Source organism: Drosophila tropicalis, unplaced genomic scaffold, assembly GCF_018151085.1.
Source record: "Drosophila tropicalis isolate 14030-0801.00 unplaced genomic scaffold, ASM1815108v1 contig_859, whole genome shotgun sequence".
In the NCBI taxonomy this organism is placed as follows: Eukaryota; Metazoa; Arthropoda; class Insecta; order Diptera; family Drosophilidae; genus Drosophila; species Drosophila tropicalis.
In genome coordinates this window covers 999,908-1,023,259 of record NW_027173353.1, presented here as the reverse complement: position 1 = coordinate 1,023,259, position 23,352 = coordinate 999,908, and the positions used below count along the sequence as shown (strand labels likewise).

The 23,352-nt window shown below is 39.3% G+C and overlaps 2 protein-coding genes across 4 annotated transcripts in view; one reads left to right on the top strand and one right to left on the bottom strand.

Annotated features, from left to right (window-relative positions):
* Positions 1 to 23,352, top strand: part of cv-c (crossveinless c) — a 101,171-nt gene that overhangs the window by 24,417 nt on the left and 53,402 nt on the right. For all 3 annotated transcript variants that reach the window (XM_068297986.1, XM_068297983.1, XM_068297984.1), the window contains one exon: positions 9,633 to 9,687. In XM_068297986.1, the coding sequence (XP_068154087.1) occupies positions 9,633 to 9,687 (55 nt within the window). The remainder of the gene's footprint in view (positions 1 to 9,632; positions 9,688 to 23,352) is intronic.
* Positions 1 to 23,352, bottom strand: part of natalisin — an 81,870-nt gene that overhangs the window by 32,503 nt on the left and 26,015 nt on the right. The gene's annotated exons all lie outside the window — the stretch shown is intronic.

The following is a 23,352-nucleotide window of genomic DNA, read 5'->3' as shown; positions in this document are numbered from 1 at the left end:
AGCCATTGGCGCATTAAGTCCACAAATATGCTCCTAACTACACATAGGTGGCCAAAGAAGATGTGCATTAATGGTTTTTTTTTTCGCTTTCGGTTGTTTGATGATTACTAGTAGTTTAGCGGAAGCCGATCAAAGCACATTTACCCATGCCCATAAACAAATCAAATCGATCCATATATGCGGCTATAGTTTGTTTGGTGCTCCAATTAAAATAGCTAAATATTTCCGCCCAATGTGGGGGCGTAGATCGAAGATCAGAGATCAGGCATACTTCTTTGAGTCTGTGTGTGTGTGTATGTGTTTGTGATAGCCTTCCAAATGGGTCACAGTTAGTTATTAGCGTTTGGCTTAGGCCATGACTAGACATATTTAGTTTTGGTATTTTTCATTCATTTTTGAAAATCAAGGCATCTAAGGCTTTCACCGCATATGGGTCACCATTCGGCAATCACCTTTCGCCAGCAAGAAGACAACACAGACAACAGGCAGCCGGGCAGCCACACAAAGCCTCTTTCTGGCTCTCAATTCCTCTAATGAACTTGCTCGAGAATGGGCAAAAGGTAAAAAATCATCCAAAAAATATTCTAACAACTTGTTTTTTGTGTAGGTGTTTGACCCTCAACAAACGATTGTTTGTTTTTTTTTATGTTAATTTTCTTATGGTCGGCTTGAAACATTCTTATACAATTAGTTTGGGATTGTATGTGTGTGTGTTTTTGTAGGGAGGTTTCGCTCAATCAATTTAAATACATTAATCAATTTCCATGTCAATCGTTTGCTTTTCTTCTTCATTCGCCAAAAAAATAAATGTAGAAGAAAAAGAGACAACAGCAAACAATTTAATTATAACAAATAACAGCAACAGAGCAACAAAAAAGCAACAACAACACTATGGCTATATCTGAAATTGATATCGTGACTTTGTGTAATTTGTAATTTACGATGAGATCACTTCCTCCTATCAAGTCAAGCCCGGGCCAAGCCAAGTCAGCCATCGGTCGCTATTGTCGTAGTTGCATTGCGCTATTTTCTTTTTTGTGTCCCATGAGCATGCTCTGGCCAAGAAACATACGTCAATTCGTCGCCAGAGAGAAGGAGAAGCATCAGAGTAGCAGCATCAGGTGGGAGGTATGTAAGTGGTGGCAGGAGGCAAAAGTGAATTGAAGCTGCGACAAGATAAGCGTCATCATCATCGTCTTCAAGTTCGTTGCTGGCAATCTGAAATCCTATACCCCACAATGCTGTTCGCAGTGCAGCTTCTGAGCTCCCCAATGCAGTTTTCCTACTGACTGACTGACTGGCTGACTAACTGACATCCTGCGCATCATCATCATCATCATCATCATCAGAATCGGCATCAGCGTTGCCAGCAAAAGAGTTCACTTCAAGTGGCTCGAGACAAGGAAACGGTCTGCAAAACACAAAATTTGCATTCGCATCCCCCCGAAAGCCATTGGCGTTGGTTTTAACTCTTCATGGCTTTGTCTTTTCGCATAAATTTGTTTTGGCATTCACTATTCCGATTCTGATTTGGTTTTGGATTTGAATTCGGATTCGGTATAAGGCAATGAAAGCAAAAGGCTCGAAATATGTAAATCAAATGCCTTTCTTCCAGTTGATTGTATATTCAAATCGAAATCCATTTGCTTTACAGGCAAACAGCAAAACCTCAAATTGAATTAGCAATCAAGCGAATTATGTGACAAAGTCAATTGGCAATTCTCTCTTTAACTTGCTTTCTAATTAGGAGTAGGAAGAATTTCTATGATGCACATAAAGCCATTTCAACCATTTTGATATCCAATAAAAATGTAAAACAGAAAAAATATTCTTGACTCGACTATTTTAATGTCATTAAAATGAGACGTACTAAAATATTTATTTGCAATTTATGTCCGGAATAAAAAGTTTATAACGACTTTAAAGATTGCACTAAAAACTTGTTTCACACCTTCCAACGTGGCTCTTTTCCCATCTGGGAATAGCTTAAAAGAAGCAATCTAAAAGTTTTCCATAATTGGTGCGCTTCAAAACTGATTTTTTCATTTTATTGCATTCGAATTATGTTTTTTTGTCATTCCTACATCATTCCGCATTAAATCTTTTAAATAGGGCTTCACTTCTTAATGCGTTAAACCTATTTTGAAATGGTTCATTAAATTCATTTTCAATGTGATCTCACTTCCCAGAAACCTTGATCTATTACTGACCCATTTCCGTCTAATTCTAGATGCGAGTGTGTGCCTATTAAGAAAGTCCTTGACCTTTTCTTGGCTTTTTACGTATGTAGCTTTAAAATAAAAATTAAATGTTATAATTTTAAGTTTTCTGTGTGTGTGTGTTTTATTTTTTTTACTTTTATAGCTTTGAAACTCAGCTTATAAGCGCTTTGCGGTTGCCTTTGAGGTTTTTGTCTTTATACACAGTTTTTGTTACCATTTTATGGTCGTTTTTTTGAACTCATCAAAAATAAAATTACAAAACGTTGCTCAAGTTTTTCAGACTCCATAATAGCCACGTTATTTAATTAGTTGCCAAAGCCCACGCCCGGTTGATAGAGATTCTTGATCATGTTGCAATATCAACTGACAGCTAGTTGGTCAGAGATAGATAGTCATGGCTATCTAGTATAGATATGTATGTATGTTTGTGTGCAATACAGCTTATGTGGTTATTATTACCGCAGCATCAGACATCAGGCAGCAACGTGACAGATTTAAAAGTGTCAGCAGCATATTTAATGCCTACACTTTGGTCCAGTTGAAGTTGCAGTTGAATCTGCAGCTGGAGTTGAAGCTAGAGAAAGAGTCGCCATGTCGGCCTACGTTCTGGCTATTGATTTGTCAGTGGATGGCACACTGGCAGTCTCTGGCATGCTGGCAGACTCTTTAAACAGATCGGACACTGACCAGCGAAGCGTGTGGGCAATGTCTGGACAAGAGTTACAGTCAAGTTGGCAACCTGACAACCCAACAACCCAACCAAGAATGCTGCATAATTCTCAAAAACTGTCGCGCGTAGGATGCTAATCAGATTTGCAATGCTGCTGATTCTCTGCCCCTTACGGAGGAACTGTGAGAAGATTGGCGCTTTTAATTATATAGCCGATAGGCGATTGAATACCGTTTTGGGTGGCCCACTGACCACAGTTGATTGTCATTTAAAGACGTCATAAAATTCAATTGAGAATTGTGATCACCTCTCACTCCCCAGACGTGGCTTTTCATATGTGCCGCCGCGGGTGCAGAGGTATTGCACCGCTCGATTGTTGCATAATGCTCCCCCAAAACGCATACAGACGGAGACTCAGACACACACACTAGAGAGACAAGAGAGTTAATTTCAGTAAAGGCAAACAAAACCAAAAGCGGCAACGCAATGCCCTGCACTGTCCCCCTTTCAGTCTCGGTTGAGTGTGTGGTCCAAAGACCCAACCAGACCAGACCAAGCCCAAGCCCAGGCTGCTGCAGGCATCGGTCTTTTGCGTGCATTCGGCGTCTCTCTGTGTATTGGACTTACAACACAGAGCTAAAAAAAAAACACCTAAAATTACCGCCGCCAATTTAATAGTCACACTTGTAGCACCAAAGCAGATTCAAAGCTGAAATTACGTGAATGCTTCCCAGCAGCAACAGCAGCAGCAGCAGCAACAAATGCAACAACACGCAATGTCCCACTGCTTGGTCGGCGTGTGAGGGCTTTAAATGCTTCTTAGAAATGCAAAGATACTTTTTTCCACCTTTTTTGTTGGACAAGCTGCTGCTGCTGCTGCTGCAGTTGGTGGGTGGAGGCGCTGCTGTAGCTGGAGTATCAATATTCTCAGTTCCAATAGATTGTATAATTTTGTTTAGTTGCTTTAATAGTTCTTGAGAAAATCTGCAGCCTCATCGTAATGATGTGTGTAAATAAATGTTAAACAGCAAACGCACGATAGCCAAGGTTTTCTCTAGGCGGCCTAAAAGGTTTTTGGAGGCAGGCGTTAATGGCTTTTTGATTGTTTATAGGTTGTCAAGGTTGTCCCATGGCCCGAACTAACTTATATACAATCGTACTTATACAAATGCCATGGTCAGGGGTAAAAGGTTAAGGGTTAAATGGAGTAGTTGTAGCAACAGCAACGGCAGCTGCCATTCTTGCAATGCAAATAATAATGAAGTAATTGATACGATTCGTCTCTGCATTTCCTATACAAACAAATTATATTTTCAACAGCGATCGATCAAGTTATATCTACAGAGTGTGTCTGTGTGTGTGTGTGTGTGCATATGCAGGCCACCGTTATTATTATTTTTATAAGTGAGTATCGTATGTCAACTAAAGCAAACGCAAACCGAGACAGGAGGTATAGATAAATCAAAGTCTGCACATTTATTTAGAGGGTTAGACAAACAGAGGGAAAACAAATACAACTGAATGCCATATGATGTGTATATATGTATATAATATAATGTAGGTATCTAGCTGCATGCATCTAACATATGTACATATACATATGTGCTATGGAAAACTCAAACATAAAACTACCGTTTGATCGATCGTTTTGATTAAAAATGCAACACATTTCTATATGATCTGTCACAGGCATCGACATCGGCATCAGCATCAACTCCAAAGCCGCAAAAGTCTTCGCCTTGTGGTCTGGTCTCGTCTGGCCTGATCTGGTCTGGCTAGGCCATAGGCCTGGTCTGGTCCCGTCTGAAGAGAGAGGGACACCAGAAGACAAGCGAAATGTTTGTTAAAGTGAAATTAACGTCGCCAGCTAACTGGCTACCAATCAACAATCAACAATGCCAACTCTCTGTGCATGCGTGTGGGTCTGAGACTGCTGCAGCTGGTGATGGAGACGGAGATGGAGCCAAAGCCGAAGCCACCACCACGCATGCCAATGCGATCATCCAAGCTAGACAGGCAGCAGCCTTTCATTGGCATGCAGGTCGATCAGTCGCTCAGTCGCCCATTCGTTCAGTTTCATCCAAAATACCAAAAATTCAAGCCTTCTTTGTGTTTCGGGTCTTATATTTACAATTAATGAAATACGATCTTTTTATTAACTATACATACATATTTTGCATATGCATTTCCCCGTCTCGACTTTACCCTTTTCTTTCTCCTCGTCAATTTTTGAGCAGCTGCATTTGCTTAGTCGTATGCAGTTGTCCATTAACCTTCATTAGGCTTAAAGCTATTAACACCAAATTGTCAACTTCCCCTTTATTTTTTCAACATTTTTATTTTTCCATTTTTCCATTTTTGGTTTGCTTGCACTGCACTTGGAATCTCTCTTTCTGTTGTTGACAATTTTCAGCCGTTGCGATGCGATGGCACAATTAACTTTTATTTATTGTTTATTTGTTTGTTTGTCTTAATGAACTGTGTGAAACAATTTCGATTGTTGAGCAATATCAATGTTGGCTTTCAAGCCAATTGCCGCCACCCACCCATCTAAAAATAAAGCGACAGAGAGAGAGAGAGAGAGAGATCCAAAATCAAGCCGCAATTTTGTCTTAGTTTCTTTGTTGGCCAGTTTTCTGGCTGCACATTTTTGTGCAGCGCAAATTGTTATTGCACAATTTTAGTTGTTGCTTTTTTGGTTTTTTTTCTTTGTGAAAGAGTGGGGTGGGGAGGATTTCAATGCAATAACCACAACTGACAATTGACTGGAACGAACGAACAGAAAAACCAACAGCAGCACCGTGAAAAGCGGCAAACAAAATGCGCCTAATTGTCGCTCTCGCAGTTGTCGCACATAACACTTTGTTTTTTGCTAATTTTGTGACGCCTGTTGCGCTTTAATGAATTTGTATTTCTTATTTATGCAATCCGTAAAAAAAACACGAAAAAATGGCAAAAAAACGCAACAAAAACTACGCATTCCACCTGCAACTACGCTTCAAGTGAGGCCTGTCTGTGGTATCCACAACAAACTCACGTGATTTGGTAACTTAATGAAACTCTTGACCACGGGGAATTTATTCAATGAATCGATATTGAAACTTGAAAATGCCCCGCATCGAAGTAAGCTCTGAGATTCGACTCTTTTTGTTGTCAGCTTAAACTTTAGCTAATCTTCAAAGAAGGGAAATTCCTTGATGCAATTATGAATCAATTTGATGGAATGAATTGAACTATCTCTGCCATCTTTACTTAAATTATATTAATCATAAACATTTAGTCATTCAAGGTCAGATTTTTGCTTATACATTACATATTTGATATTTTCTTGTATCAAATTCTCAGATCTGTTGTTCTCATTCAAGTTTCTGAGAGCCAGTTCGACTCATCATGTGAGTCACATTTAAGTTTATTGGCTTTTGTTTGTGGGCAATGGGGCTGCGGTTCGGAAGACATTAGCATCTGTTATTTTCTGGCTCAATCTCTGACACCGCAACCGTTAAGATTGCATGCCTTGGCATTGGTCATTATCAAACTGAGGCATCAATCTGCCAGTGAGGCAGCACCAACAACAACAACAACAAAACAAAAAACAATTGCGAATTGCCATTCCCACTGGCCAATTACCACTTTCAAAATGGAACAGAAGGCAGTGGCCTGTAAAAACAGGTTTTCATTTTGCTCTAGCTCATCTCACGGGAAGGAGTCCGATCAGTTGTCCAGGCTAGATGATTATGCAATTTACAAGAACTCTTGTAGCTGCATTGTTGTTGTGCTGCATCCGTCTATGATATTCTCCTCCCAATTGCCATGGCGGCTAAATCATTTTTAATACCCAAAATTGAAAAAAAAAAAACAAAACAAAACAAAATACTAAATAATCATAAATAACTGGGTTAATTTGTAACGCTTCTATGCATGCCAAATGAACCATAGAATCCAATCCGTTTATAGAGCACAAAAAAATAACGAAGAAAACGCATCGAAAAGAAAAATAGACGATTCTAATTTACCAAAACGAAGGGAAAACTTGACACAGAATGTAAATGAAAATGAAATTCAATTAACGCTGTCATATCAAAAAAAAAAAAAAAAGAAAGAACAGAACTTGAGTTGGAGTTGGAGATGGAGTGGAATGGAATACTACCTACTAGACGGTGCTTGGCCTGCTGTCAAGTTCAAAGTTATAAATGTGCCACAGAGCGTGCAGAGTTTATTTAATTTCGATTTGTATTCGTTTCTGGCATACGAAATTAGTTCAGATTCATATACATATTACTCAGTATTTCAGCATTTTTTTGTAGATTTGTATTTCCTGCACTGCATTTGAAAGTCAAAGAGAATTATTCTGTCATTGGTTGTGCCTGTTGCCCTGGGATCAATTACCTTTCAAAACCAATTTGCATTTGAAATGCATAACGAAATCGTGTGCACATAATATTTTGGCAGTCGCACGCTGAGTTGTCTCCTGTTGGCAGGCATAGTTTTGTATACCCTGTAATACCATAAATAATAAAGAATGGCATATTAGTTTGATGGAGCTTCGAGTTCATTTATATCAGCTTGGCTCACCTTAAGATAAGAAAGAATTTTGACCCATTACATTTAAACATTAAAAAGCCAAGGCTTTCTTGATTTTCACAAAATCCCTTTTCGATTTTAGATATGGAGTTAAGAGTATATTATCGTCGTTATTATTGTATAATGTATGAAATTTGTTGTTCATTGTTTTCTAGCTGATTGGCAGGCTTTCAAATTGCATACAGATGCAGGTGGCTCTTGCAGAGCCAAGTTTGTGGCACTATCTAGAGTTGCAGTTTCAGTTGGGCCTGAGCACCCACACAGTCTTTCAGTCAGTCAGTCATTTATAGTTTCGCAGTCTTATCTGGATTTCTGGCAGTTGCTCATTATTGCCACAGTTGGCTTTTTGATTCCTTTTCATTTTCATTTTCCTTTTTGTGGCAAAAGGTGTGTCAGTAGTTGCAACTGCCGCCGTTTGCTGCTGCAATCACGTTGCCTGCCTGATCAATTAGCTTGAGGCACGCAAGCGCTTCACTTCGATTCAACTCTCTTTGAGGGGAAGGAGAAATGGGTTAAACTCTGGCAAATACGTAGCGATTATTGTTTTATTTTCATTGTTAATTGAGTTCGGGCATTTGTTTATGCTAGCGGCTAAAACTTTATTAACAATTTCTTCACTCTTACTTTTGATTAAGCAATGAGTTTGCAGTATTTTTAGGGGATTAATTCTTGAAAAGTAAATCTTATGATGATGATTTGTCACATGTTTGCCTCAAGTGGCATTTGTCAACGTATTTTTTTTTTTTCGATCTATCTATTTTTGGGTTAAGACAACAAAACTCAAACTGAAGCTTTCATTTTCAGCCCTCTTTCTCTGTGTCTATCAGTCGATCTCGATGTGTGCACTATGTGTTTGTCTTGCCCCAAAGTATTGTGCAACACATTTGAATGTGTCACGCATCATTTTATTGAATTCTTGCATGCAATGGTCCAAACATTTGTGACTTGCCTGCATATAAAAAAATACATGTATTTTGTAGCATTCTCAACAATTACACTTACAACAAATTAACAGTCGAGAGTAATAGAGAGAGAGAGAGAGGGAGAGAGAAAGAGAGGGTGGATAATGGGTGGGGCTGCTACCCATGTAAATTATGACAGTCTCTCCATAATTAATCAAAGCGTTAGGGCCGCCGCCGTCATCGTCGGGGGCAATTGCCTCAGCCGCCAGCTGCCATTTAGTCTCAATTAACAGCACAGTCAAATTAGCCAGCGATGGCTGTGTGAAATATGTTTGGCATTTGAAAGTAAAAACTAAACTCTGGCACCTACCGGAATTGGAATTTGTTATACATTTACTATGCGAGAACCAGAGACGAAAGCGACAGATGAACGGGCATTGTGATGTGGCCTTTTGTGTCGCTCAACCAGTTTAGAAATTCTACTGGTTCGAGCTTCAAGTTGAGTCTGAGTTTGCGTTTGAGTTTGAGTGACTGACTGGCTGACTGACTGAATCACTAAATGAGTGACGAAGCTAGCTTTACGTTGTTTCGCCTGACCATGGCGAAACCTGATGTGGCACATCAAGCGATTTGTATTTCAAATGATGTCTGGTTCCGTTGACTGGGCAAGAAGAGAGTGCAGTCAGAGAGTCAGAGGGAAATATAAATATATAATATGTATATATTCGTAAATTCAAACCAATGTCAGCTGATTGAATTGCAAAAAAAAAAATGTTGTTTGCAATCTGTTTTACAATTTAAATGCAATCTTCTTGAGTCCAGTGTTAGAACTGTCTAAGAGTCAGTTTCACTTCTTTGTTTGTGAGATTTGCCCTCATTTCTGTTTCCTCAAATCACCCGCTAATTTATGCCGCATTGCATTATCTCAATTTGAGTTGTGTTTATTGTCCAATAGTCAAACAAAACTGGCCTAACCACCTCCTACTGCGGCTCTAATACTACCTGTTTTGTGTTTATTTCGTGCTCATGATATTTGCCTTTGGTTTTTTGTGTGATTAACATTTGCTTAACCATCGAAATTTATGCATTTAGTTAAACATTTTTCATGCGAAACACAATCAGGAAATTAGCATAAACAACAAAATGCGTGCCAATATTTTATACATTTGTATAACAATAGCCAATCCATTCGTTTAGTTGACAACTTAACTAAGTTTAACCAAAACTCTATATCGTTTGGCTTTCTCTTTTTTTCAGATACAACTCTATAGCCAATGCAGAGATCTTTGCATAAGAATTGCAATCAATAAAGGTATGTAACCGATTTGCTAATTGACTTGAAACGGCCAAAAACCAACTTTCGCAATGTGTCAAGAGACGAGAGGGCAGAAAAAAGAAATCGCCTAAAAATGAATAAACCAATATGGCAATTAAATCAATAAATATTTGCCATCTGCTGCTGCTGTTGCTAATATAGCCTTCTGACACGACACCAAAAACATGACAAATAAAGATTCGAAAATATTTTACACTTTACAAATGGCATGGAAGACACTTAGCAGGGGTGACACATAGAAATAATTTATGCTAATCAACATACATATGTACGTATGCACCCTGTAATCTAAGTAAAGACAGAGTACGTTAGTGATTTGGATTAATAAGAGTTGCTGCCCACTTAATCATTACAAAACATTAAAAAATTCCAAAATATTTAAAATTTACATCCATTTATACAAAAAGAATGAAAGTAGACAGTTAAAAGTTTATAACTTTGTGTCTCTAAAATTCTATTGAAAATTCTTGCAAAATTGAATCTGAAATGACCCAAAATTAAAGGGTATCCTAAAGCCAGCTATCTGACTTAAAGTATATACTGATTTCTGTTGGGTTTTTTCGAAGTCATTGGCCAGACCCCAGATTCCCCAGACCAGGTCTGTCAGCCTCTTTGGGGACTTTTTTTTCTTTAATGTATTTTATATATTTCTATATACATATATTAAAAACCAAAAAAGCAAAACAAAAAAAAAATGCCCAAAAAAAAAAAACCAAAACAAAATAAATATATACAGCAAACGTGTTTCTCCTATGAGTGTGTGTTTGTGGAAAACAGAAACAAAAACAGAAGAAAAAAATCCAAATTCAAATTGTGCGCCGTTGAAATTTGCGCTAATGTTGCCATTTGTGTGGTTGTTGTTGTTGTTTGCTAGCGGCGTTGATGGGCCAGTTTTGTGGAGCTATATACATAGCCTGTTCGTGTCGCCGTTGTTGAAGGTGTACACTTTGAGTTATTTTTGGTATGCCTTCCGACTTTATATGGCCGCCCCATGCCGAACAAGATTTCTGCGCGCCTTTTGCACCGACGCTCTACGGGTTTTTATTTTGCTTTTCTAATTCTTATGCAAATATGTGCTACGTGTGTGTGTGTGTTGCGGTGTGTGACTGTGTGTGTGTATGTGTGGAAAGTCGTGTATGTTGATGGCTTCTGTGGCTCATCGCTCCCCAACTGTTTACATTTCCATGGACAGACACGACTCTTTTTGTGTTGGTTTGCGCTTATGCAGGGGGAGAAGAATTGCATATAATCAGAAGATTCTTGTGAAATTTCTATGACTCAAATCGTCAAAAAACTCGAAATCGAATTCGCATTAAAGGTGAAAACAACATTGTTTGTTCTCCAAAGCGGCTTGGCGGGGAAAGAGTGAGGCAGATAAAGAAGAAACAACAATGATAACTAACACTTTTAAATGGCCATAAATGACAGAGCAGATAAAGAAGAAGCAGGCCATTAAGTAGCAGCGAATCAGAGTATAAAGAGTGCAAATGACAGACATAGAAAGAGAGAACAAAGTAATCACGAAACAGAGAGACATTGTAAGCGCAAAAGGCAAACAAAAACTTCGTCATAAATATAATGCATACGCCCTGTGTGCTTAAGTGACTCATTGGCAATTAACAATTTAGAGAGCTCATTTTAACTGGCGCCAATTTCAAAAGTTTCTCTCTATTTATATAGAGTCTTTATTATTATTATTCTCTAGAATTGCATCTTCTACTGACCACGATGTCGCTCTTTATTTTGTAGCATCCAAGAGAATTAAAGAAAAAAAACTTGTCCCTTACATTTCTCATATCTATAACAAGTTGCCGCTTCGTTTTCTTGATTTGCTTTAATCTTTACTATGTTTTTGTTATGCTGCCAGACCTAAGAATTCCTTTCATTAAGGCGCACAGCATGAGGTTTTCTTCCTCATGCGCTGTTTATAAAGTTGACATGCAGAACGAATCAAAACCATGGATTGTTCGGTCCATGGACAGCAGCGGCAACAGCGGCAGCATCATTTTATGGACTCTGCATCTGCCATTTCTTTGCAGATGCAACATAAACTCACACTTAGAATCAATAAACGTAAACTGGGCAACGCCTGCCCACCTACGAATTGGCATGGACATGTGTAAGCTATAAAACTATAAAATAGCACAAACTTATGCCCACAATAAACATAATCTCATCCAAAAGCCCTATACCAAAAAAAAAAAAAAACGACCCAAAAGAGTCGATAATAATAAAGATTTGGTTCTGAGGTTTTCTTCTTATAGAGTTGTTGTTACATGCGTAAACAAGTATTTTTATGGCACACGGACATAAAAGGATGCCCCTTTGGCTGTAGATCAGTAACGCGTCGCCAATGATCGGGACACAGCCGTAAAGGCACTTAATTGCCATTTTATTACTAAAGCTATTAGGGCCTCACTATACCTTTCATTAGACCAAACTCCTTCAACACACACACACACACACATAGACAGACACAAATTCTCTGACTGAGCTTGCAAAGCTTACAGATGGAAGCATATTGCACCACATCAGGACTGAGGTTCAAGCATGCAAAGTGGACTCGTGGTTGGCTTGTGGACGTACCCTTCAACGATTTCAAGCCGATCGCCATATCTTTAATGAAATCTGCATGTTCCTTGCTTTAACAAGCATTTCCCTTGTCTGCTCTCGCTCACAGTTCTCTTCTCGCTCTCTCTCTTTATGTGTCTCTGTTTCTCTGTGTGGTAATACTTGGAGTCTACAATGCACACCAATGCCAGTTCTTGGCTTTAGCTTGGGGGCTAAAGCTAGATCACCAACTTAGTTAGCGTAAATATTAACTTGTAAATATGATGATGCCCCCATGGAAATTGTATGAATTGCTGATAAATATCATTACGTTGCTAGTCTCGACAGACAAACGGACAGAGAGACAGACAGAACGACAGACATACAAATGGAAAGATGGCCAGCTAGTCGTCCAGTGAGTCTCCTTTTATTTGTATTCAGTATTCAGTATTGTATTTGTATTTGTATTTACATTGCATTTCGCCTTGCAATTCTATTAAGATTTTTATCTAAAGTGCTTGTACAGCCTATTTGTTGTATTGCCATGGAGCGCAAAGTGTACTCGTAATTGTTTAGCAAATCAGTTGAGAGCCAAGAGCGGTTGCTGGAAGTGATGTCTATTTGCCATTGCCAGGGCTCTTGTTGTTGAACTGTTGTTGTTATTGTTGAGACTGATTACACAGTAGTTATAGCTGACATTTTGCAATTGATTTCCCTTTTCGCAGGTTGGGATCTGAGATCAGAATTCACAAGTAATATCTAAGCATCTAACAGTTGTTGACATCATGGAGGTCATCATAATTCTATGCACTCACAGCACGCTTTGTGGTCAAATAAATAAGCTGCAATAGAACAGAAAACTGGGGAGTCAGATAAAGAGGTGCAAGAAAGATTCGTAGCAGGGGTAGGCAAGCGAGTCAACCGCAAAGACGTGACAAATGCACTAAACGAGCTACTTTATAGCGTGGGAGTTGGTTGCACTTCGTATATACATATATTCATCTACTGTCCCAAAGTTCATGAGAATGCCGGGTGTATGGCGCCAATGGATAGATAGACTTCTGTCTCTTTCATAAAGTCGCTCATATTTCAACGAAACGTGCACATAAACTTCACTTCCTACTCGCACACTTACAGACACAGAGAAATAGAGAGAGAGAGAGAGAAAGCGAACGAGAAAGAGTGGGAGATGAGCGGAATGGAGTGAATTGAACCCATCGCTAATCAGAGTCGCCCTATGGGGGCCTTCATGTGGTAGTAAATTCGAGCACTCAACGCGGCCAGCGGGCAAGCGGAGCGACACAGTTGGACATTGTCTGGCCGATGTCTGCTCCAGTTTACCAAAAAAAGGAAACCAAAAAAATATATAACCAGGTGCTAGTGCGCACGCTGCGTATGCTTATTATTTTCTAAACGGGTTCGAGTTCAATAAACGATTAGCCCTCTATACAGTTCTAAGCGTCAGAGTTGTTGATGTTGCTAGTTCCTCTTGCTGGTTGCTGGTTGCTGGTGTTGTCGTTGGGGAACACGAGCCGCGGTGTTGCGTGTGCGTCTGCCAAAGTTATCGCGGCTTTTTACACTAAGACGAAGGCTAATATGTCATTTGGTCATTGATACGCGCGCCACAGTCAACCAATCGCACTCTGCGCAGAATAAAGAAAGAAAGAAAAAGGGGAAGAGAAAAGAGGTATCGAGAGAAAGAGGGAAAAACATAGATATAGCGAACGGTGCGACCAAAGCAAAACGCTTACTGTCATTGGTTGAGTCGCGTATAATTAATTGCTCCTATCAATATCGCTGTTTGTGTGTTTGTTGTTGCTTTTTATGTTGCTGCTGCTGTTGTTGTTGTTGATGTTTGGCTGCTCACGCATATGGCCAAAACTAAACGATGCATGCGCCTGGTCAATCCATGGCCCCCATGGCCATTGGCAGCACCTCATTGAGATAAGCCTGTCCGTTAATGCGATTTTATTTGGTTTTTACATAAATCATTTGTATGCGAAAATGTTATGTCAGCATCTTTGAAATGTATGAAATAAATGAACAAGATTTTGCTTTTTATGGCCATAAGAATATAAACATCTGAAATGACTTAAAATGGGCAGTAAATATTTAAGAAACTAAATTTTATTGGTTAGTAGAAACCTTTTTCTTTAGTGCTGGATTAATAATTTATTTAAGTTTTATAGAGTGATAAATTTACTTTATTAAATGTGAAATGGTCAGTTTATTTAACTCTAAATGGTCTACTTTATAGCATTCTGAATTCAGAACCCTTCGAATTCTCGTGGACACTCGAAACTGCTTCACTCAGCTCTTAGTCAATGCAAACAATTCACGTTTATAAACAAAAACTTTGCCTTTGTTTCATTATTCTGGGCCTTGAACTTAGTTGAGAAGTTTTTGCAAAATGCAAATTGAACAACACTCAGATAACTGCCCACAAATAAGCCAATCGCAATAGCAACAACAAAATGCGACGAAAAATGACTCACTCACTCGCTGTTTAGCGGATGTGGCCAATAGGGTTTTCTATAGACTTGCCATAAACAGCTTTATGACCATCGTGTGGGTGAGAGTGGGAAACACCTTTAAGGCAGGCAATGAGCTCCAACAAATGGCCAATTATGACGATCGAGAGAGAAATGACAGCCGAGGCATCAGCGAGAGTGAACCTGGGCTTGGTCGTGAGTCATTCATTCAACCAACCAACCATCCGTCTATCCATCCATCCATCCATCCAAGTCGCCTCTAAGTTGGTAATAAAATAAAATACTTCACTTGCGGCTTATGGAAATTTTGTTGCCAGTTATTCTAAAAGTAAAATCCACTGGCATATACCTACATATGTAAGGGGTATATGAGCGTGAGTTTTAAGAATGAGATCGAGTCGGTGTTTGAGGCAATAGACTTTGGGCAAGAAAAAAAAAAACTTTTACTGCAATGATGCTAAACAGACCACGAATACCAAAGTGCAAGTGCAAAATTAAAACTTAACACAAAGCCCGCAGCTAATTTATGCCTTACTTTTGCCGGTCTTATTGGAGTTGTTGTTGTTTCTACTGCTGCTGCAATTGCTTGGGCTCCATGCTACTGTCTGTTGCATGCAAATGCAAAATGATTGATGTTGCCACGTTTGCCTTTTGCCGCTGCTGCTGCTGTTGTGTTGTTGTTATTGTTGTCGTTGCAGCAACAACGAAAAATTCTCTTTGTTCGAAATGTTGGCATTTTGAAGTGCGAGTAATTGCAGCTGCAATAGTTTTTCATGTTGTTGCTTGCTCTGGTCAAGTCGCTCGGCATTTTGGCAATGCAACTTCCTTTCACAAGACATAGCCATAAAGAAAAATGGGTCTGCCAAGTCGGTGATGGGCACTTGAATGTTTTGGCGTTTTTTTTTCAAATTATAGACTGCAACATATTGCAGATGTCCAAATAGTGTAGAAAAATGTGAAAACCCTTTTAAATGCCAAAAGACACTCAGAGAGAGAGAGAGATGAAACAAGAGATTAACTAAATGTGTTTACCATTAAAGCTTACAACAAAATGCGATATAAAATAGGCTTCGTGCCTTTATTTTAGAATAATATGTTAACTTTTAAATAAAAAATCTATTTTGTCATTTCATTCTGTTAAAGTTTTCTCTCATGGATTCTAAATAAAACTTGATGTAAATTTTCTAGTTAACTAGACTGCTAAAAAACGATCTTAAATAACATTCACATCAATGTCTTTGCCTTAGCACTAGAATAAATTTAACTCTTTGGCTTACTAGTATATAATTTATATATTAACATGTTGCCAATATTGCCAGCGAACTGAAATGGATGACCTTAGTTTTTGGTTAGAATTTATGTGGTTCTGTGTAATTCACTGAAGAGAAAAAAAAAAAAAACAGAGTCATAAACTTTTCTTAACCCAAATTCTATTTAGACAATTTCTCAGCAGTTTTTGTTGGTGTTTTGTTTAACCATATTGTAATATATGTTACGAAGGTATATAATCATATTCACCTTGACAGGCTAAAATCTGGTTTTACATTCGTAAATCTCACAAGTTATGCAAAACAATTTTTATTTTAAATACCTCTGGTCTGGTCGGACTTGATGGCTGGCTGGCCGCTTGCAAAGGGCCTTCAGTGCAAACTGACGGCCAAAACAACTGAAATAACAAAAAAAAAAAAAAATACAAAATATTGTGGCTAATTACGAAAAGTAAAAAAAAAGGGGGAGAGATAGATCTACACACACTCATGTAGCGTTCATTTAGCGATCGTTACGTATTTATTTATTTATTAATATTTTAATTGCTTGATGACAATTTAGTTCAGTATATTGATAGAATTTAAACATACTTATTGAAATAACACTAAACGAATTATGGACCTTGACGTGCGACTCAGTTGACAGTCTCTCTGCGAATGAACCACGGCCTCTTTTACAAGCTCTCTCTCAACTTATATAATGATCCTATGCCCTGCTCTCTCTACTACTACTAGAATGTTCGGCCACTACGCGTTTGTCTCCTCTCTTCTATCACTTTTGATTGCTCTCTCTCAATACCATTTCCCACATTCGGCCCTCCTGACTGTACATTCGACCCGAATGACGGTCCCCACAATTTCATATATTCCGATACAGTTGATGTCCTATTAGGCCCTTCCGCCTGTCCAACTTTCTCTACTTCATATCTACCATGATTTTTAATTGCCGTTACTTTATAGGGTCCTAAATACTTTCCTTTGAGTTTCAGACCAACGCCATATTGGGTACGCTTAATAGCAACCAAATCATTTATTTTGAATCGTTTTCCCTCTTTTCTCTTTAGATTAGCTGACTTCTTGTTCTCCTCCTGAATTTGTTTTATATTTTCAACTGCCTCCATTCGTATTTTCTTTCTGTGTTCTGCTAGTTCTTCGATTAGAAGATCATCGAGTAGTTCTTTAAGGTTTACATCCTCTGATCTACGCATGTCAATACCGGTTAGGATCCTAAAAGGAGCTATCTTAGTACTTCTAGGTGCCGTATCGTTGATGATTTGCTGAACTTTCCCAACGTATTTATACCATGAAGCTGGATTATCTAAACTCATTTTAGCTAGCATTGGAATAACAATCTTGTGAATCCTTTCAACCTGCCCATTTCCTCGCGGTACTCCGGTGGTAATCAATAAATGCACGATGTCGTGATCCTCGCAATACTTTTTGAAAATATGCGATGTAAAAGCCGCGCCTCTATCAGATATCAATCGTACTGGGTTCCCAAAATTTGTTGCTTGAACTTCTAAACACCGTATCACTTCATCTACGCCTGTGCTCCTAGTGGGATACAACCAAACGTACTTAGAAAAACCATCTATAATAACCAACAAGTAATTATACCGTTTATTTGTAAGTTCCATTGGTCCGACGTGATCAATATGGTAAGAACAAAGTGGTTTGTCACCCTTTTCTATCGAAGTTAGATATCCCTCTCTTTTGCCAGCCTTTGCGTTAACAACAATACACTCCACACAACTATGTACCACACGAATAACCTTATCTCTCAATTCTGGAATATAGTATGATTTCTCGATTAAATCTTGCGTTTTCTTGACGGAAAAGTGACCCTGGGTATGTGCAAGTCTAATAATCTCATGTTCCATTGCCGAAGGCACTACAATCAACTCACAATTAGGGTCTTTAAAGAGAATCTCGTTCTCTATATAGAAGTCTTTATAACTTTCTTTTTCGACTAGCGTCCTTACTGCCTTGGTCCACTCATCTTCCAACTGAGCTTCTTTTAATCGATGTTTAATAGTGTCCTCAACAAGCATACAACATGCAAAACGACTCAACGCATCGACGTGCCTCATTTGAGTACCTGATCGATGTACGATAACATAATCGAAATCTTGAAGATACATAGCCCAACGAGCAACTCTCAAAGGAACATCTTTCTTTTTCATGGTCATAGCAAATGCGTTACAATCAGTAACTATGGTGAATCGAGATCCTAGGACATAAACACGCCATTTGGTTAGTGCTCCAATTATAGCAAGCACTTCGAGTTCGTAAGAATGATACCTTTCTTCGCACAATTTTGTCTTACGACTCATATATTCAACGGGATGAAATGAATTATCCTCTGGATGCTTTTGTAACAAAGCTGCCCCAAATCCGTATTTTGAAGCGTCCGCATGTATTTCAGTTTGCAATTTCGGGTTAAACAATTTAAGGACAGGTTCTTTAGTCAACGCAGCTCTTAGTTCCTCGAAAGCGAGTTTGTGTATATCTTTGAATTCAAACTTAGAATCCTTACGCATTAAATCGGACAACGGTTTCGCAATTACTGCATACCTTTCAATAAACTTTCTAAAATAGGAAGTTAGACCCAAAAATCTTTGTAACCCCTTTTTGCTATTTGGGATAGGAAAATTCGAAACAGCTCTAATCTTTTCTTTGCTCGGCGTTATGGTACCATTTTCCACATCATACCCTAAAAATAGGACTTTTCGTTGTAGCATCTGACATTTACTCCAATTAATTCGTAAACCGTTTTTGGCTGACACGTCTAGTACGCGTTTTAGCTTGGCCAACCCATCATCGATACCTGTACTTGGAATGATGATGTCGTCCATGTATACTACACAATCGTTTGCTTTAATCAAATCTCGTAACACAACCATTATGAATCTTGTAAATACAGCTGGTGAATTTGAAATACCAAAAGGGACATACAGGAATTCATATTGTCCACTCTGAGTAACAAAAGAAGTGTATTTCTGAGAGCTTTCTACTACCGGTACATGGAAAAATCCGTTTGTTAAGTCTAAAGTTGAAAACATATTGGCACCTTGCAACTTTTCTAAAACGCTGTCCATATGAGCCATGGGAAAGTTATCACGAAGAATCTTTTCGTTTAATTTCCTGTAGTCACAGCATAAACGCTTCTGACCATTCTTTTTCGAGACTAAGACAACTGGCGACGCGTACTCAGAAGTACTGGTTTTAATTATTTTCTCTGCTAGCCATTCTTGAATTTGTTTATCAACAATTTCCTGATCACAAAGGGCTAAACGCCTCGGGTGCTGATACACAGGCATTTCGTCGCTCAATATAATTTTCATGCTTACTGGTGCGTTTGCATTTCTTTTTGGCTGGTAGTTCCGAATTAATTTCTCTACTTCCCCTTTTATCAAATGGTTTAAATGCGAAAGATTTATGTCTGGACTCTTATCCCTGTCTTCAATATTTGTGATGAAGATATTTCCAATATCTCCTGCCCACTGAATATCTGACTCATTTTGTTCTCTCTTCGACATACTATGGGTGTGACAAACTTCTATATCGTTGCGCATAGCAAACCTAGATCCATTTGCTGTTACATTTATATTGACAGTGTTCAATATCGTTCGACCCAGTATAGCATCAAAACTTATATCCTGATCTGGCACTACATGGAATTCTATGTTCATAACTAAACCATCCACTTTCACTGGTATGATAAAACTACCGAAAGTCAACACTTTACTGTCGCCAATTCCTGTTAAGTGTCTAGCTCCGCCTAATAACGGTTTCGATCCAATCATAAAATAAATATTTCTTCGCATAAGACATAATCCAGCGCCAGTATCTACGAGTCCTTTAAATATAACGTTAGAATATACGATGTTTTTAAGTTCTAACCCTGACGGAGTAAATTCGCTTGACGGCTGTATTACTACATCTTCATTTTCTACCACGTTTGTATTTCTCTCGTATTTAATTGGATTTTCTAGTTTGCACTGTGCCATTCGATGTCCTACTTTACCACATTTGAAACACTTTTGGTCGTTCTTCGGACAGTCTCGTCTGATATGTGATGTATCACCGCAACTATAGCATTTCCGATTCTTAGATGTATCAATTATTTTACCCTGATTAATCTTTCCTCCTGACTGAGCCTCAAACTTGTTTAACGACTTGTGTGAAACACGAACTTTCTGATACGTTTCTATTTGAAACTTCAGTTCTTGTAGATTCCTGGCTTGAAATAGAATAGCTTTATTTACTTGTGAGTCTGGAATGCCCTTTACAAAGTATTCTATCAAGCTCTCATCGTCCAAATTCACTGGTTTGGCAATTTCCATTAACGCATACAAATATTCATGCAAAGTCTCCTCTCTTTTCTGAGAACGTTGCGATAATATTCTATGAATCTCAGCTGCTGATCGTTTCGAACCAAATTCTTTGCGCAGTGCTGCTTTTAATATCTCCCAATTGTTTATACCATGTTGACTCCGAATAAATGATTTAGCTGCCGCAGCTAACAACTGTTTGGCGTATATAAAGGTCTGTAACTTGTCCCATTGTACTGTAATAGCACACTCTTCTATCTCTTGTACCCACGAATCAATGTCGGGACTACCTGTGCCGGAAAAATAGGATACACTGCCCTCAACATCTTTTAAGGTGTACCAAGATCGACTACAATTGTTTATGGGCAATTCGTCTCTAGCTGTAACTACTGATTCTACTTCTTCATCCTCGCTATCTTGGTCTTGAATATCGTAATGAGTAAGAAGTCTATTCTGTAGATCACGTTTTCTTCCCACTGTGCTTAGGTTCAATTCGGCCAACTTATTTCGCAAATCTGCGACTCGCAATGCCATAACCTCGTCAAGCTCCATATTACAATATTTTCTTTGTTCAATACCAATAATTAATGCTAAGGTTAGTTTTAGTAAATTCAATTAAGGTTAGAACTATGTATATACATATAGTCCCCAAAAAATTTACCCAAGTCCGCTCCTGTCCCACGAAGTCTTCGTTTAATTTCTGCCAGCAGGTTGTCTGTCTTCTTCTAACGTTTTGTCTCTTGCCGCGTCCAGCTTCTGCCTCTGCCAACGGGTCGCCTCTGCCAACGGGTTGCCTCTGCCTCTGCTGACGTTTTGCCTCTGCTACGTCCAGCTTTGCCTCTGCCAACGGCTGCCAACGGTTCGCCTCTGCCAACGGGTTGCCTCTGCTGACGTTTTGCCTCACGCTACGTCCAGCTTTGCCTCTGCCAACGGGTTGCCTCTGCCAACGGTTCGCCTCTGCCAACGGGTTGCCTCTGCCTCTGCTGACGTTTTGCCTCACGCTACGTCCAGCTTTGCCTCTGCCAACGGGTTGCCTCTGCCAACGGGTTGCCTCTGCCAACGGTTCGCCTCTGCCAACGGGTTGCCTCTGCTGACGTTTTGTCTCACACTACGTCCAGCTTTGCCTCTGCCAACGGGTTGCCTCTGCCAACGGTTCGCCTCTGCCAACGGGTTGCCTCTGCCTCTGCTGACGTTTTACCTCTTGATTCGCTCTGTCCAAATATTTCTAGACTGTTCTAGAAAGATTCACTGATCGCCGTCCGTTACCAAACATGCTCGTGCGTGTAGTTTTGCGTCGTAACGTATTTGGACACCAACGATTTAATGCAACAAATTTAGCACAGCCTATCTCGCTTGCTCTTACACAATGATGCCGACACAAAAAGTTTATCCTTTGTCACTTCGAAGAACTTTATTTGTTGTCTCTTTCACTCACGCAGTGTTATATGTTTGTATGTTAATTTCTTTAAACAATATCCCGGACGAGCCCCCAAAAATGTAGTGTTTATTTAGCGATCGTTACGTATTTATTTATTTATTAATATTTTAATTGCTTGATGACAATTTAGTTCAGTATATTGATAGAATTTAAACATACTTATTGAAATAACACTAAACGAATTATGGACCTTGACGTGCGACTCAGTTGACAGTCCCTCTGCGAATGAACCACGGCCTCTTTTACAAGCTCTCTCTCAACTTATATAATGATCCTATGCCCTGCTCTCTCTACTACTACTAGAATGTTCGGCCACTACTTGCGTTTGTCTCCTCTCTTCTCTATCACTTTTGATTGCTCTCTCTCAATACCATTTCCCACACTCATGTCTGACATATGCGTGGTGTAGCCACAGGTAATTACTGACCGAGCACAAGCCACATTATTCTTTTGTGCAATGAGCAAGACGCCGTTTCTGAACCCTGGCCCTGCCCCCCGCCCCTACGACTCATGCCTTCCGCCTACCGCCCCCCTACCGCCTTCCGCTTAGCGGTTTTGGTTGCGACCAATGCCGCCGACGACACTTGTGCGCATGTGCAGCCACTCCATACACACACACACATTCATTTTGTGCTTGTATGTGTATGTACTTTGGTTGGCATGTAAAAGCTAAAAACTGCCGCTAGCGCAAAACAAGCAACATAGACGTCAGTCAGGCTCGCCGAAAAACCGGTTGAGTTATGAAAAATTATGATTGTCACCGGTTGGTCTTTTGGACAGCAGCAACATCAACATCAACAACAGCACCACCACCACCAGCAGCAGGGGTAACAACAGCAACAATAACAAAAATGTGTAACAATTTCAAGTTAAACATGAGCTTTGTTTGTCTCTCGCTCTTAGTGTTGTTGTAGTTGTTGTCTTTTTGCATTTACGCTAAAAGCCAACACCAAATAGACAACAATTACAGTACCAACAACAGCAACATCAATGGCAAGTGGGTCTGGGTATCTACATATAATTATTTGCCCACGTTTCGCATGTCTTGCCAGACTGACTGTCGTCGTTGTCACCGCGGCTACAGATCGCTCTAAGATGTGTGTGTTTGTGTGTGTTGTGTATGCACACACAAATTGCTAGCATTTTTGCATTTGGCAAGTTGTAGTCATAATTTGTTGTTTTCTTTTTTGTTTTTTTCTGTTTTGTTTTTGGGTTCAATGTGGGCTACATGTGTTGCCAGCAACATGCCAACAACAGCTGTTTGCAACATGTTGCCAAACGCCTCATTTGCTAGCCAAACTCGCCATCGCGCCATTATCAATTTGTATGGACCGAAGAGTGAACACTTGCCGCCAATTTAAATGATCGTCTTTTGAATCGCATTTCTATTTGCTGCTGCAGCGTCTGCTTTATTATTATGCCTCTTCTTTGAAGTGCAGTTTAAGAATTGGTTGTTGTTCTTGCTTCTTTTTTGCAATTACGCGTGCAACATTTCAATTGAACAAATGCAAGCAGCCAGGCGACATTACATTTAATGCAGGCAAAAAGGGCACGACCAA